This window comes from Eimeria necatrix, genomic scaffold (assembly GCF_000499385.1).
Source record: "Eimeria necatrix Houghton genomic scaffold, Enh_scaff883, whole genome shotgun sequence".
In the NCBI taxonomy this organism is placed as follows: domain Eukaryota; phylum Apicomplexa; class Conoidasida; order Eucoccidiorida; family Eimeriidae; genus Eimeria; species Eimeria necatrix.
The window spans coordinates 1-15,549 of record NW_013654685.1 but is presented as its reverse complement, the minus strand read 5'-3'; the positions used below and the strand labels follow the sequence as shown (position 1 = coordinate 15,549).

Genomic DNA, 15,549 nt, shown 5'->3' with positions numbered 1-15,549 from the left:
CTCGTCGTGGTAGCGGCGGGCCGCGCGGAGGAAGGCGGCGTCGAGGAAGGCGCGGAGGTGGGGGAGGACCTGGTGGACGCTGGCGCGGTCTTTGGGGTCGGGTTTGACTAACATGTCGAAGACGAGTTGGGCTGCTTGGGAGCAAAGGGGGAACTTGGGGTGGGGCCTGTCGAGCCCGAGGGCCTGGCGGGCGAGGGCCACCCACTGCTGCGGCTGCAGCGCCCAGCCCTGGGCCTGGCCGCGGTACTCGAGGGGCCCGGGGCCCCCGGGGCCCTTAAGACTGTCTACAACTCTGCGGCCAACGAGGACTTCGGCTATGGAGAGCCCCGCGCCCCAGGCGTCGGAGGCGAGGCCTATGGCCACTTGTTTGGCACTTTCTAAGTTTCTTTCTTTCTTAGAATGGTACTCGAGCATCTTTTGCTCCGGACTTTCGTACCAACTCGTGCCTCCGGTGAAGTCCCGCGCGCTGTGCAGGCTGGCAGTGCCCAGGTCGATGAGTTTGACGTCGATCAGCCGCTCGCTCGAGTCCGGAGACAAAAAGAAATCCAAAACTATATTATCTGGTTTTATATCATTATGTCTTATTCCTAATTGCGCGTATTGGGCGATTCGCTCCAGCGCGAGGCAGCACCAGTGCAGCTTGTGGTGTTCGTACACCGCAGCGGTGCGCGCGTTGAACGCAGAAGAGTGTTCTGTGCGAATCACATCAAAAAAATCCGGTCCTGACAATTTCCGAGTAATTAAAACACTTTTTCCGGGGTTTTTGCGGTCCAAGTAGTAGCCAAAGAGCTCGGCGCAGGGCCACGCGTCCTCCAGCCGGCGGCAGGGCTTCTGCTGCTGCTGCTGCTGCTGCTGCAGCAGCTGCAGCCGCTGGTAGATGTACAAGTGGCACTCAATCTCCCGCTTTATGCTGCGCCCGTCCCGCACGTTCCCGTCCTCCACGAACTTCACTGCCACGGGAAAGGCGCAGCCCGGCTGCTGCGGCGACAGCCAGCAGGCTCTGTGGACTTTCCTTTTGCTGCTGTTTTGACTTATTATAGTTTCTGCTTTTTTCGGCCAAGGCCGCAGCTCAGCCCTTGAGAACAGCCCGCCTTCCAGCGGCGGCCGCGGCAGCTGCAGCGGCCCCTCGGGGTCGTACAGCCGCCGGTACTGACACGGCGGCAGCGGCACGGGGCCTTTGTACGCCGCTGCTGCTGCTGCTGCTGCTGCTGCTGCTGCTCCTGCTGCTGCTGCGCCGCATGAAGGACCCTCCACGCTGCTGCAGCCAGCAGCCACGCCGCCAACCACGCTCGCTGCACGCGCAGCGACACGCACGCACACACAGAACTCTCCTGCTCCTGCTGCTCCTGCTGCTCCTGCTGCTCGTGCTGCTGCTGCTGCTGCTGCTGCTGCTGCTGCTGCTGCTGCTGGCGACACAACAGAGAACACTCGAACCACGCGTCTGCTGCTCTAAAATGCTGGCTACAACAGGGGCTGCTTCTGCTGTGCGCTGCAACAGCAGCACTGCCACCACCCAAAGCAGCAGCAGCAATAGCAGCAGCAGCAGCAATAGCAGCAGCAGCAGCAATAGCAGCAGCAGCTTACGCTGGCGAAGCTCCACGTGCGATATGTCTGCTGCTTGTACCCCTTGCTTGCACACAGCCAGTGCCGAGCTGCTGCCTGAGTCACAAACCACACAAGCAGCAGCAGCAGCAGCAGCAGCAAAGCCTCAGCAGCAGCAGCAGAGCTCTCAAGCCCAGCAAAGCTAGTGATACAAGCAAAAACGCAACAGCAGCAGCAGCAGCAGCAGCAGCAGCAGAAAAGACGTACCCAGTAGCAATGATGGCGCATCCGCAACGGCAGCGCAGGAAGCCCCGCAAGCTTGCTGCTGCAGCAGCTGCTCTTTCTGCTGCTGCTGCTGCTGCTGCAGCTGCAGCTGCTCCTCGACGCTGTCTGCTGCACCGTCCAGCTGCTGCTCCTTTGCGCCGTAGCTGCAGCCGCTTGCTGCTGCTGCTGCCGTGTGGCGCTGCTTGCTGCAGTTTTGGCAGCGCAGCTGAGTGCCTCTCGCCGGCGCAGCAGCAGCAGCAGCAGCAGCAGCAGCATCAGCTGCCACCACCTCTGCTGCTGCTTGCTGCAGGCGCTGCACGCACCTCTTCAGATGGGTTTCCTTCTCTGCCACTGCTGCTGCTGTTGTTGCTGCTGCGGTGGCGTCTTTGTCCAGCGCAGCTGCTGGCGGCGTTGCTGCTGCTACTGCTGCTGCTGCTGCTGCTGCTGCAGCTGCTGCTGAAAGGGGACTCGGCATGCACGCAGCTCTCCACGCGTCTGCTGCAGGGCTATTTTGGCTGCTGCTGTTTGCTGCCAGCAGCTGCGCCAGCAGCTCTGAAGAGACTGTCCTGCTGTTGCTTGCCGTTGCTTGCTGCAGCAGCAGCTGCTGCTGCTGCTGCAGCAACTCCACCTGCCGCAGCCGAAGCATCTTTTCCTCGTGCTGCTCTTGGAGCTGCTGCTCTTGGAGCTGCTGCTGCTGCAGCTGCTGCTGCTGCTGCGGCCGCAGCACCCTGCTGCGCCGCAGCTCAGGGTCAAGCAGCGCGTCGAGAACTTGCTGCTCGTGCTGCCAGAGGTGCTGCTGCTGCTGCTGCTGCTGCTGCTGCTGCTCGAGTCGCTGCTGGAGCGCGACGTCGTCCTGGCTCAGAAAGAGGTCGGCGTGCTGCTGCTGCTGCTGCAGCAGCAGCTGCTGCTGCTGCTCTTTAGAAGGCAAGTGCTGCCGCCGCAAATAGGGCAAAGGAGAAGGAGGAGACTGCGGAGGAGACACTTCAAGTGTCACAGTTTGCTGCATGTCAGTTGGTGTTGCTGCTGCTGCAGCAGGAGTGTCGGAGGTGTAGATTTGCTGCTGCCGCAAGCTGCAGCAGTCCAGCTCCGCCGTGCTGCTGTTGCTGCTGCTGCTGCTGCTGCACAACGCAGCAGCAGGGATGCCGCCGAAAAACGTAGAGTAAGACATTGCAGAAATATCGAGCGGTGCTGCAGCAACCGCAGCGACTCAGGCTACTGTTGCTGCTGCTGCTGCTGCTGCTGCTGCTGCTGCTGCTGCTGCTGCTGCTGCTGCTTGGAGGCTGCTTGGAAGGACAGCTAGAAGAGGAAGGCACTTGAGGGTCTTAGCGATGAGAAGAACTTTCTTTTGGAGTTTGTCATGCTGAATAAGCTGTGCGATGATGTTTGCTGCTTCAGCTCAGCAGCAGCAGCAGCAGCAACTGCTGCCAGCAGCTGCAGCAGACCTCTGCGGCGCTGTCACCGGAGCAGCAGCAGCAGCAGCAAAGCCTCCTCAGTGCATGAGGAGACACAGGGGCCTGGGCCCCTTTACTGGGGAGAACTATAGACCATGCTGCGTCTTGTCGCTGCTGCTGCCTCTTCGCTGTGCTGCTGCTGCAGCTGCTTCCGCCGCTGCTGCCGCTGCTGCTGCTGCAGCCACTGCGCCCGCTCTCCTCGGGGCTCGCTCGCTTGGCCTGCTCGCAGGGGCTCTTGAAGGGCTTGCTGCTGCTGCTGCTGCTGCTGCTGCTGCTGCTGCTGCCAGCTGTCTGTGGTCCACAGCAAGCCGGCGGTGCACTGCAACGAGCTGCGCGTACACCCCAGAGGCTGCAGCAGAAACCCTTTTTGAATCTCCAGCTTTCTCTACTCAGACAAATTCAAGACAAGAATAAAGGAGAGGAATTGAGGGGCAAAGCTACGGATTAGTTGGCCTGCAAGTGCAGCAGCAGCTGCTGCTCAGCAGCAGCAGCAGCAGCAGCAGCAGCGAAGCCGCTGCATCCCTTGCTGCCGAGAGCAGCAACAAAAAGCGACAAGAGTCCAACTAAAAAGAGAGCTACCTTTTGATGCGATTGAACAAATATTTAAAAGCGGAAGGCTGACAATAATTGGCTGCTGCTGTGTCGCCCAAGGCTGTGTCGGCGCTGCCGCTGCTGCTGCTGCTGCTGCTGCAGCAAAACAAAAATAAACGTGCCACAGAGTTCAAAGACAAAAGGGCTTTTCAAAGATGTTCCGATAGAAGAAAAGAAGGCGAAAATGCAGAGCTGCCAATAAACCCGAAAAAATGGTCTCGTAGAAGGCCGCCGGTTCGCTCGCCTGTCCGGGCAGCTGCTGCTGCTGCTGCTGCTGCTGCTGCTGCTGGAGGAGGCGCTGGCTGCGCTGCTGCTGCTATTTTTTCGCTACTGGCGAGAATCTACCTTTAGGCGCATCAAACGTTTTCAAACTTGAGACGCGTGGACAAAAGTGATGCTGCTTTGCTGCTGCTGCTCGTGCTGCTGCTGCTGCTGCTGCTGCTTCTGCGGTGTCGGCCGATGGGCTGTGCGAGCGAGAGCCACCGCAGCGTGGGCCTGGGCCAGCGGACAACGCTGCTGCTGGCTGTTTGCTGCTGCAGTTTGCTGCTGCTGCAGCTTGCTGCTGCTGCTTCTTGTTGCAGCAGCTTCAGCATGCAATCCCGCCGGGCCTCCACCAAACTTTCCTACGCTGCCGGTGCCGCCGCCCCTGCTGCTGCTGCTGCTGCTGCTGCTGCTGCTGCTGCTGCCCGTCGATGGGCCTCCGCCCCTAAGGGCCCGCACACACCTCCAGGCCCATACTTAAGAGGAAAGGCTCAGCAGCTTTGAATAAGGAGAAAGACACCAGCAGCAGGGGGCAACAAGGGCTGCAGCAGCAGCACTTGCTGCTGCTGCAGCTCCTCCCGCTGCTGCTGCTGCTGCTGCTGCTGCAGCAGCAGCTCAAGCACCTCCCTAGCGTCTGCCTAGCTGCTTCTGTCAGGTGTAGCTACAGCTCAGATATTTTTGCAAAGACACCACGCGGTGTACAGACACCCGCGCCCCAGTTGAGGTGTACGTACACCTGAAGAGCAGCACTTTGAAAGAGCTCGTGCTGCGCAGCAGCAGCAGAAGAAGCAAATGAGCAGCAGCAAAGTGCTGCTGCATGGGGGCCCTAGGGGCCCCCTAGCAAGCGAGAGCTGCAGCAGCAGCGGGAAGCGCTGCTGCTGCAGAATTATTACAGTGCCACTGCTGCAGCACGCTAACACTGCCGCTGCTGCTGCTGCTGCTGCTGCTGCACACAGGTAGGCCTTTGCCTGGACACATGGTGCAGCAGAAGCAGCAAGTCTAGTGCTGCAGCAAGTCTACTGCTGCAGCAAGTCTAGTGCTGCAGCAAGTCTAGTGCTGCAGCAAGTCTAGTGCTGCAGCAGCTGACAGCAGCCGCAGTGGCTGCGCTGCAGATCCCGCCTAAGGTCATCCGGCGGCTGAGAGTGTTGCTGCTGCAGCAGTTATTACTTGCTGCTGCAGCAATAGGCGCTTGCTGCTGCAGCAAATGGTGATTGCTGCTGCAGCACTTCAGTCTTCGCTGCTGCAGCAGCTGGTGTTCGCAGCGGTAGTAACTGGTGCCTGCGGTTGCAGCAGCTGGTGTCTGCTGTTGCAGCAGCTGGTGTCTGCTGCTGCAGCAGCTGGTGTCTGCTGCTGCAGCACCTGGTGTTTGCTGCTGCAGCAGCTGGTGTCTGCTGCTGCAGCACCCTTAGTGGTGCTGTGGGGAATCCTGTGTCCTCTTTTGCTGCCGCGGCCAAGCAGCTGCTGCCTGCGGGGTCAGGGGCCACTCAAAGATAGGGGGGCAGCTGTCGCTGCCCTGCTGCTGCTGCTGCTGCTGCTGCTGCTGCTGCTGCTGCTGCGGTGCAGCAGCAGCAGGGGGCCCCATGGGCCACTGGTTCGCTATGAAGTCCCACTCCTTCAAGACCACTGGACTTTCATGCTCGCAAGGCAGCCAGTGCATTTCTTCTCCGCGGGGCCCCACAACCAGCAGCCGCGGGACCCCCATGGTGGCCCTGCCTGGCTGCACTATGGGCCCTGCAGCAGCAGCAGCAGCAGCAGCAGCAGCAGCAGCAGCAGCAGCAGCAGCAGCACAAGCGGCGGGATGAGGGTGGGGAGGCGCTGCAGCGAGGGAGGCAGCAGCAGAAAGGGGCAGAGGGGGGCAAAGAGAGAAGAAGCAAAACAGGAAATGTGAACATGTAGGGCTTCCCTCTGCTGCTGCTGCTGCTGCTGCTGCAGCTGTTGCTGCAGCTGTTGCTGCAGCTGCAGCTGCTGCTGCCCACAGATAGCGGGGTAAGAGGGGGCTGCACTTCAGTCATAGTGAGAGTAGAGGAAGAAGCAGCAGCAGCAGCAGCAGCAGCAGCAATGGCGGAAGCCAGAAGCACAGCCAGCAGAAGCAGCAAAAATAAAACCAAGACACACACAGCCCCACCAGCAGCTGCAGGAACGCCAGCAGCAGCAACAGCAGCATTTTAGCAGCAGCAGTAGCAGCAGCAGCAGCAGCAGCAGCAGCAATAGCACCACAGCATCCGCACCAGCAGCAGCAAGCAACGGGAGCAGTAGCAGCAGCAATAGCAGCCGAAGTAGCAACTTCACTAGCAGCGGAAGCAGCAGGAGCTACAGGGGGCGGCACCACAAACCAGCAGCAGCCGCAGCAGAACTAGCAGCAGCAGAACTAGCAGCAGCAACAGCAGCACCACCACCAGCAGCACCAGTAGCAGCAGCAGCAGAACCAGCAGCAGCAGCAACAGTAGAACCAGTAGCAGCAGCAGCAACAACAACAACAGAACCAGCAGCAGCAGCAACAGCAGAACCAGCAGCAGCAGCAGCAGCAACAGAACCAGCAGCAGCAGCAGCAGCAGCATAACAAACAGCAGCAGCACAGCAAGCAGCAGCACAGCTAGCAGCAGCACAGCAAGCAGCAGCAGCAGCAGCAGCAGCAGCATAACAAACAGCAGCAGCACAGCAAGCAGCAGCACAGCAAGCAGCAGCAGCAGCAGCAGCAGCAGCAGCAGCAGCAGCAGCAGCAGCAGCAGCACCGCACCTCTGGGGTCGACGTAGATTCTGTATCGCTTGATGAGCTTGTGCCTGGTGGGAGAGTTGAACTGCAGCGAAAGCCACGGCATTTGCTGTCGGCTGTTTTCAAAAGCTGCTTCGCTTTCGTCCAAACTGACGTAAATTATTTCCACTTTCGGACGACCCCCAGCCTCGTTCACGTTCTTGTAAAACTGCAACACGCATGCACGCATGCAACGCATGCAACGCATGCAACGCGTGCATGCAATGCATGCATGCAATGCATGCATGCAACGCATGCATGCAACGCATGCATGCAATGCATGCATGCAACGCATGCATGCAGCAGCAGCAGCAGCTGCTGCTGCTGCTGCTGCGGCGCGCGCTGCAGCGGCAGCTGTTGGGGGTCCGGGGACCCGGGCAGGGTTTGCGCCGCGGTGTGCACTAACCCTATACTTAAACCCTAAACCCTAAACCCTAAACTCTAAACCCTAAACCCTAAACCCTGAACTCTGCAGCCTAAACCCTAAACCCTAAACCCTAAACCCTCTGGTTCTGTGTGAGCGGGGGCGGCGCGAGTCTTCAGCCCTGGGCATGCGAGGCCCCAATGGCGTCAAACCCTAGCCCTAAACCCTAGTTCTAAACCCTAACACGAAACCCTAAACCCTAAACCCTAACCCCAAGCCCTAGCCACCCCTAACTCCAAACCCTATCCCCTGACCCCAAACCCTAACTCCAAACGCTGAACGCTAACCCCAAACCCTAAACCCTAACGCCAAACGCTAACTTCAAAGTAACCCCAAACCCTGACCCAAACCCTAAGCCCTAACCCAAACCCTAAACCCTAACCCCCAACCCTAACTCCAAACCCTAATCGCTAACCCCAAACCCTAAACCCTATCGCCAAACCTTAAACTGGCCTCAAACCCTAACCCAGACCCTCTCCCAAACTCCAAACCCTATCCCCAAACCCTAAACCCTACCCCAGACCCCAAGCCCTCTCCCAAACCCTAGCCCCAAACCCTAAACCCTAGACCTGGGTCGCGGGCTTATCGACAGCAGCAAGTACGGTTTAGAGGGCAGCTAGGCTGCTTGAGGGTTAAACTGCACGCTGCTGCTGCTGCTGCTGCTGCTGCTGCTGCTGCTGCTGCTGCTGCTGCTTGGCGGACTTGCGCGAGAAAAGGAATAAAAGAAGAACACTTGGGATGAGTTCCCGCGGAAAACAGCAAAGCCACAGAACGCCCCCAAAGGGCCCCCGGCCCCACAGGCCGAAAGCCCTCCACGCTGAGTCCCACCAAGTCCTCCCCCACTCCTTCCAGGAAGCTTTCTAACTCCCCTGCACACAACCCACGCAGCACAAGCAGCTGCTGCAGCAGCAGCAGCAGCAGCAGCAGCAGCAGCGGCAGCAGCGGCAGCGGCGGCAGCAGCGGGGGCGGGAACAGGGGCAGGAGCAGCGCAGCACCAACAGCGGTAGCAGCAGCAGCGGGAGCACGAGCAGGAGCAGCGCAGCAGCAGCAGCAGCAGCAGCAGCAGCGGCAGCAGCAGCAGCAGCAGCAGCGGCTGCTGCTGCAGCTAAGGGCTGCCGCGGGGACAGAAAGAGGGGCGGGAAACAACGCAGCAAAGGCCCAGGCTGGCAAGTACCCTAAGCAGCAAAACGCGAGGCAGCAGCACTCCTTAGGGGCCCCATAAAGGGCCCCCCAGAGCCCCTGGAAGACCCTGGGGGCCCTAGGGGGGGCCCCTGGGGGGCCCCGAGGGGCCCCCTAGGGGCCCCCCAGGGGCCCCCAGGGGCCCTTGGGGGCCCCTTAGTGGGTCTTACCTTCGGGTTGGCCGGCCACGGTGGAGCCTATGGGGGCCGTTGAGGGAGCAAAGCCAGAACGCATGAGGTACTGCTGGCCTCTGTCGATTTTGAAGCCTTCGGAGGGTCGAGACTCTCCAGAATAGGCCCCTCTGGTGTTCCTGGGGCCCTGGGGGGCCCCCTGCTGCTGCTGCGCTGCTGCTTTTTTCATTTTTGCTGCTGAAGAAGCCCTGGGAAGTCTGTGGAGGGCAGTTGGGGGGCCGGGGCCTCGCACACCGAGCCAGTGCGGCGCGCAGGCGGCTTACCGAAGTGAAATGACCTCTTTGAAGTGAAATTAAAAGACAAAAGGCATTAATTATTATAATTAATTGCTTTATGCAGGTGAAATTCGGGAAAAACGCACGGGAATGGCACTCAGATGTGGCCAGTGGCTGTGGGCCAGTGGACCACTGGCTTGCCGAGCCGCGGCGGCTGGTCGCTTCTGGGGCCGGACCACTGGCGGTGAAAACTGGAAAAAAAGGCAAATAAATCCAAAAGTAAGAAATAAATTATTAAATAAATGTTTGTTAAAACTTAATTACTCAAAAACATGGCCCAAACAAGCAGTTTCGGCCGCTGCCGGCCGCCCGCCAGAAAGCCCACAGACAGCCGCAGCAGCAACTCTCTCTTCCTCGCAGCAAAAAGAACCCCCAAATTGCTGCAGCAAAACTGTTAGCCTTAAAAGGCTTTAGAGGCGCTTAAGAAGGGCTCTGTGGGGCCCAGCCGCGGGGCAGGAGCTGCCGATCGATTCCCCAGTTGAGGCCCTAGAGAAAAAGGAAGAAAATTCAGCGAAACTGCTGCTGCTGCAGCTTGCTGCTGCGCTGCTGCAGCAGGATACTACTGTCACTGCTGCAGCAGAGGCAGCAACAGCTTGCTGCTGTTCGCTGGGTTGCTGCAGCAGCCTACTGCTGCTGCTGCTGCTACAGCGTGGTGCTTTACTGTTGCCATCTTGCTGCAGCAGCAGCTTGTTGCTGCAGCAGCCTGATGCTGCGGCCGTTTGCTGCTGCTCGTGCAGCAGCAAGCTTTCTCCCCGATATCGGTTTGATTTGCTGCGAGGTCTATTTAATCAGCTGCAGGGCCTTTGAGCAGCAGCTGCTGCTGCTGCTGCTGCTGCCCTCTAAGGCTTTACCTCGCGGGAGCCGATAAACAAAAGAACAGCAGCAACAGCAGCAGCAACTGCAGCAGCTGCAGCAGCAGCAAATACGAAGGCCCCGCCTTTGCCTCCCGCGGGAAATAAAGGCAACAGCAAAAGAAGAAACAAATCTTAAAAGCAAAAAGGCCTGAGCTCACACAGAGGCAGCAGCAGCAGCCAGTTGCTGCTGCTGCAGCAGCAGCAACTGGCTGCTGCTGCTGCCTCTGTGTTTGCCCTGCAGCCCCAGTTCTGCCCTTCTTTTCTCTAGGCAGCAAATCAAAAGGAATATAAAGCCAACAAACATAAAAGGGGCCCCAGCCCCCGACTTCTCTCCAAAGCCCCTACCTAACTTAAAACGCAAGGGGCCCCAGGGGGCCCCAGGGGCCCCCAGGGGCCCCCAGGGGCCCCCAGGCCCCCCCAGGGGCCTCAGGGGCCCCTAGGGGCCCCCAGGGGCCCCCAGGGCCCCCCAGGGGCCTCAGGGGCCCCTGGGGGGCCCTGGGGGCCCCCCAGGGGCGGGACTCCGGGGCCTGAGGCCCCTGGGGGGCCCTGGGGCCCCCAGTGGCCCCCAGGGGCCTCAGGGGGGCCCCAGGGGGCCCCAGAGCTTCTAGCCGCCAAGAGCCCCTCATACCCCTCGGGCCTCTAGCCTAAGTAGGCCCTCTAGCGCCTCTAACCCGAAGGGGCCCCAGGGCCCCTAAGGCCCCTAGGGCCCCCAGGGGCCCCCGAGCCCCTGGGGCCCCCAGGGCTCCCCAACTCCCTAAGAACTCTAGGGCTCCTGGGGCCCCTAGGGAGCCTAGGGCCCCCGGGGCCTCCCCAAGTGCCTAGGGCCCCCAGGGCCCTCAGGGCCCCTGGGGCCCCTAGCGCCCGTAGGGCCCCCAGGGCCCCAGGGGCCCCTGGGGCCCCAAGGGTCTTTAGGGCCCCTGGGGCCCCTGGGGCCCCTGGGGCCCCCAAGGGTCTCAGGGTTTGTCTGCCCAGGAGTCCCCCACTCTGCCCTCGGCCTCGCAGGGGACTCTTCTTAAGAAGAGGCTTCCTGCCTCCTTCATCGTACTCAGAAGCAGGTCCAGGCCCTGCATGCAGCGCAGCACAGCAGCAGCAGCAGCAGCAGCAGCAGCAGCAGCAGCAGCAGCAGCAGGGTCGCTCAGTCTAAGACAGCCGCGCCTAATCATGTCTTGGGCCCTCGATGAAGGGACAAAAGGAGCCAAAAAGGGACAGGCAAAACAAAAAAGAGATATTTAAAATATATATTTATTTCAAAAAAGATTTTTGAAAAAAAATGTTTGAAATTATTGCACTGGGGCTGTCCATGCGCGCCCGCGGAGTGTACGTACACCCGAAAGAGGGAAGCAAATAGAAGACGCAACAGACAATTTATTTATTCATTTAAAAATAAATGAATATTAAATAAATAATCAAGGAATAATAAATAAATAAGTAAATAGAAGAATAAATAAATAGACAGACGACAGGAAAGAAAAGCAAATAATGAAGAAGACAAGGGAAGCAGAGAAGCAAATAAAACAAAAAAGACAACAAAAAAGATTAACAAACAAGATATTAAAAGGAAGCAAATAAAACAAAAAAGACATTAAAAGGAAGCAAATGAAAACAAAAAAGGCATTAAAAGGAAGCAAATAAAACAAAAAAGACATTAAAAGGAAGCAAATAAAACAAAAAAGACATTAAAAGGAAGCAAATAAAACAAAAAAGGCATTAAAAGGAAGCAAATAAAACAAAAAAGGCATTAAAAGGAAGCAAACAAAACAAAAAAGGCATTAAAAGGAAGCAAATAAAACAAAAAAGACATTAAAAGGAAGCAAACAAAACGAAGAGTCATGTGGAGGAAGAAAAGGGGGAAACTCTGCAGCAAGAAAGTCAAAAAAGAAAAAGAAAAAACAAACCTGCTGCTGCTGCTGCTCCGGCAGCTGCACTATTATCTCGTCGTGCACACACATCACCAGCTGCCCCCGCACTTGCGGCAGCCGCAGCAGCAGCAGCGCGAGACTCTCTTTCGTTATGTCTGCTGAAGTGCCCTGCAGCACGCAGCAAACCCCACACTTCCCTCCACCTCGCTGCTGCTGCTGCTGCTGCTGCTGCTGCTGCTGCTGCTGTTGCTGCTGCTGCTGACCCTCTGCGTGCCTGTCTTATGTTGCCGCAAGCTCCACACTTTTGAAATCGCTTGATCCCGCACCACCCTCAAACCCTAAACCCTAAACCCTAAACCCTAAACCCTAAACCCCCGCATGCCAACCCACCTGCACCGGGTAGTTCAGCGCCTTCGTAAACGAAAAAGAGTCGAAGCGAGCCCGACGCCCAGACCTCGTTCTCGTCTCAAGAGGCATCTGGCGCTGCACCGCAGCAGCAGCAGCAGCAGCAGCAGCAGCAGGTAGCTAGGCGCCGGCTGGCGCTGCGCGTCGGAGGCAGCAGCGGAAGCAGGGGCAGCAGCAGCACAGGAGGAGCCGCAGCACCGGGAACACGCCCAGCAACGTCAGCAGCAGCAGCAGCAGCAGCAGCAGCAGCAGCAGCAGCAGCAGCAGCAGCAGCACACCTTTTGCTGCTGGTGCCAGCGAGTAATGCCCTTGTAGTGCTTAAAGAAATTGGAATGAAACTTTTGGGCCTCCGGCAAAGTCAAAGAAACCCCATAGGCTGACAGCGCGTACTCTCGGAAGCGGGGCACGCTGATGCCTGCGCACAGCAGCAGCAGCAGCAGCAGCAGCAGCAGCAGCAGCAGCAGCAGCTGGCATTATTATTAATCGCAAATAAGATTGATTTATAAATACAGGATTGGATTCATTCACGAAGGGTCCTTATTCTTTCCGCAGCAATCCAGCTGCGCCCAGAGTTATCTCAGGGCAGCACAGAGCTTGAGCTGCAAAAATGCTAAGGTGCTGCTGCTGCTGCTGCTAATGCTGCTGCTGCTGCTGCTGCTGCTGCTCTTGCTTCTGCTCTTGGCTGGCGTGCTGCTGCTGCTGCTGCCTACCGTAGATGAGGCCGAAGTTCACTGCCTTTGCAAGTTGTCTGTCGGCCTTCGTCAATTGGGCTTCTGGCTTCGACAGCAGCAGCGAGGCCGTCAGCCGGTGCAGGTCTCGGCCCTGCAGCAGCAGCAGCAGCAGCAGCAGCAGAAGCAGCAGCAGCAGCACCATTAGGATCGGCGGAGCTTGCAGCTGCAACGCCACCGGCGACGCAAGGTGTAGCAGCGGCAGCACCCACACAGGACAAACCAGTCTACGGGGTTCTGCTGCTAACTTAGCTGCTGCTCGCAGCCACAGCAGCAGCAGCAGCAGCAGCAGCAGCAGCAGCAGCAGCAGCGAACCTTTTGGTACGCCTCAATCATCCTCTCATCGCCGGCGATGTCGGCTGCAATTCGCAGCTCAATTTGGGAGAAGTCGGCAATAACATATTTCCACTTTTCTGGTGCTGCTCCATCTGCTGCTGCCGGCGAAGCTGCTGCTGCTGCTGCTGCTGCAGCGCCCGCAGCTGCTGCTGCTGGCCCGGCCTGCCCAGCGACCTCCCCGCGGCCCCCCGCACGCCCAGCAGCAGCAGCAGCAGCAGCAGCGGCAGCAGCAGCAGCAGCGCTGGAGAGCCCCTGCTGCTGCAGCGGGAGAGGAGCAGCAGGAACGAAGCAGCGGCGAAAAGATGCTTCTCGGGGAATTTGCTGCAGGTTCGGAGAGTCGCAAGAAAAGCGGCCGCTGCCGGCCCCACACTGGTGCAGCTGCGCGTGGATCCGGCCTGTACAGACACCCCAGCACACACCGCATGCAGCTGCAGCAGCAGCAGCAGCAGCGGCAGCAGCAGCAGCGCCAGCAGCAGCAGCGGCAGCAGCAGGAGCAGCAGCACGTGGAAAGGAGGCTACGATAGAGGCCCAAAGAGTTAAGAGCAGCTGCCGGGGCCCCCTGGAATGCCCCAGTTGGGGCCCCTCAACAGCAGCTGCAGCAGCAGCTGCAGCAGCAGCAAAAGGGAAACAGAAAAACAAAAAAGGAAAACAAAGAGACAAAAGAAGCAGCAAATAAACATAAGAGAAGCACACAGAAGACACGGGAGGCCCCAAAAGCGGCAGCAGAGAGGGGGGCCCCCGGGACCCTCAAGGACCCCAGGGGCCCCCAAGGGCCCCGGGGGCCCCCAAGGTCCCCAGGGGCCCCCAAGGGCCCCCAAGGGCCCCAGGGGCCCCCAAGGGCCCCAGGGGCCCCCAAGGGCCCACAAGGGTCCCAGGGGCCCCCAGGGGTCCCCAGGGTACGAGGGGCCCTTAGGGGCCCCTGGGGCCATCAAGAAGCCAGAGCGACACAAGAGAGGCCCCCTGTTGAGCAGCAGCAGCTGCAGCAGCTGCTGGCAGCAAAAAAAAGCAGCAGCTGCTGGCAGCAAAAAGGAGAGGGGCAGCAGCAGCACCAGTTTTGGGGTTAATGTGTTTCGGAAGTCTTTCAACAAAAGCTGAAACAGCTTTTGAAGCTTTTCGGAAGTTCCTGAGAGCTGCAACAGCAGGAAAGTGGGACAGCCGGCTGAGGGTTTCGTCTCCCGTTTCCGTCAGTGTGTGCGGGCCCAGCTCGCCTGCTGCTGCTGCTGCTGCTGCTGCTGCTGCTGCTGCTGCTGGTGCTGCTGCTGCTGCTGCTGCTGGGCGCGGGGGGGGGCGCTGCTGCGCGCCAGGGGCGTGGGAGACGCCGACGCGACGCAGAGCTTCTAAGATTTGTCTTTGGGAATTTAAATTAATTGTTGCTGCTGTTTCTCCCAGCTGCTGCAGCAGCTCGTTTGCTGCTGCCTCCTGGTCCTTCCGGAGTCGATCCGCCAGACGATCCCAGCACGCCCTGTCCAGCGCCATCCCGGTGCGCTCCATAGCCACCACTGCAGCAGCAGCAGCAGCAGCAGCAGCAGCAGCAGCAGCAGCGGGAGCAGCAGCAGCAATAAGGCCGGCAGCACTGGCCACGCTGCAGCTAGTTGTCACAGGCAGCAGCACGAAAGGGGGAGACGCCCGCGTCACACTTGAGGCTGTTGCGCAGCAGCCCAAAGAACTTAGGGTTTAGGGTTTAGGGTTTAGGGTTTAGGGTTTAGGGTTTGAGGTGCTTGCCAGCCGGCAGAGTGCGGTGCTCGAGGTCTGCAACGCGCAAGAGCTGGTGCTGCTTCAGCCGGCGGCTCAGGCGGTCGTGCAGCGGCAGCAGCACTGCAGCATCCCTGCAGCAGCAGCAGCAGCAGCACAGCAGCAGCAGCAGCAGGGATTGCGGTGCATGCAGCAGCAGCAGCAGCAGCAGCAGCAGCAGCAGCGCAACGAAGAGCGCGTGGCAGCAGGCGCACCCCGCAGCTTCCCTCTGCGTCTGCCTTACCCGGCGTCGGCTGTGGAGGGTTTAGGGTTTAGGGTTTAGGGTTTAAACCCTAGACTCAGGGTTTAGCGCTTAGGGTTTACGTGCTACTAACGGACAGAGTTGAGGGTTTAAACCCTAGTACTCAAAGGTTTCGTGCTTGAGGGCCACCGGAGTTTAGGGTTTAGGGTTTAGGGTTTGAACCCTGGGCTTTGGGGTTAAGGGTTTAGGGTTTGGGTAGCTGGATGTGCATGGCAGCTACTCATCCTTCAGCGGGTGCTGAACCCAGTCGCTGGCCTCTAAACTGTAGGCCCTAGGGTTTAGGGTTTAGGGTTTAGGGTTTAGGGTTTCGTAGAGGAGTTGTTCCTCGTGGAGCTGCTGCGAGTCCCAGTTGCTGCTTTGCATGCGTTTGCGCAGAACCTAGGCTTCAGTGTCTACACTATAAACTCCACGCCTAGGGTTTAGGGTTTAGGGTTTAGGGTTTAG

General features: G+C 59.1%; 4 protein-coding genes across 4 annotated transcripts; all 4 read right to left on the bottom strand.

Annotated features, from left to right (window-relative positions):
- Window positions 1–1,069: 1,069 nt before the first annotated feature.
- ENH_00080920 (protein kinase, putative) lies at window positions 1,070–2,974 on the bottom strand (the record flags this gene model as incomplete). Its single annotated transcript, XM_013583293.1, has 2 exons — window positions 1,070–1,659; window positions 1,810–2,974. 2 exons carry the CDS (start codon window positions 2,972–2,974, stop codon window positions 1,070–1,072), a joined length of 1,755 nt encoding a protein of 584 aa, XP_013438747.1.
- Window positions 2,975–5,514: 2,540 nt separating this feature from the next.
- Window positions 5,515–5,811, bottom strand: ENH_00080910 (hypothetical protein, conserved; the record flags this gene model as incomplete). The annotated part of the gene is made up of 1 exon (XM_013583292.1): window positions 5,515–5,811. One exon carries the CDS (start codon window positions 5,809–5,811, stop codon window positions 5,515–5,517), a length of 297 nt encoding a protein of 98 aa, XP_013438746.1.
- Window positions 5,812–7,867: 2,056 nt separating this feature from the next.
- ENH_00080900 (hypothetical protein, conserved) lies at window positions 7,868–8,824 on the bottom strand (the record flags this gene model as incomplete). The annotated part of the gene is made up of 2 exons (XM_013583291.1): window positions 7,868–8,154; window positions 8,635–8,824. The coding sequence occupies 2 exons, from the start codon at window positions 8,822–8,824 to the stop codon at window positions 7,868–7,870; spliced, it is 477 nt and encodes a 158-aa protein (XP_013438745.1).
- Window positions 8,825–10,737: 1,913 nt separating this feature from the next.
- Window positions 10,738–14,603, bottom strand: ENH_00080890 (DNA polymerase I, putative; the record flags this gene model as incomplete). Its single annotated transcript, XM_013583290.1, has 7 exons — window positions 10,738–10,848; window positions 11,680–11,811; window positions 12,034–12,126; window positions 12,327–12,463; window positions 12,759–12,870; window positions 13,092–13,507; window positions 14,162–14,603. 7 exons carry the CDS (start codon window positions 14,601–14,603, stop codon window positions 10,738–10,740), a joined length of 1,443 nt encoding a protein of 480 aa, XP_013438744.1.
- Window positions 14,604–15,549: the final 946 nt, after the last annotated feature.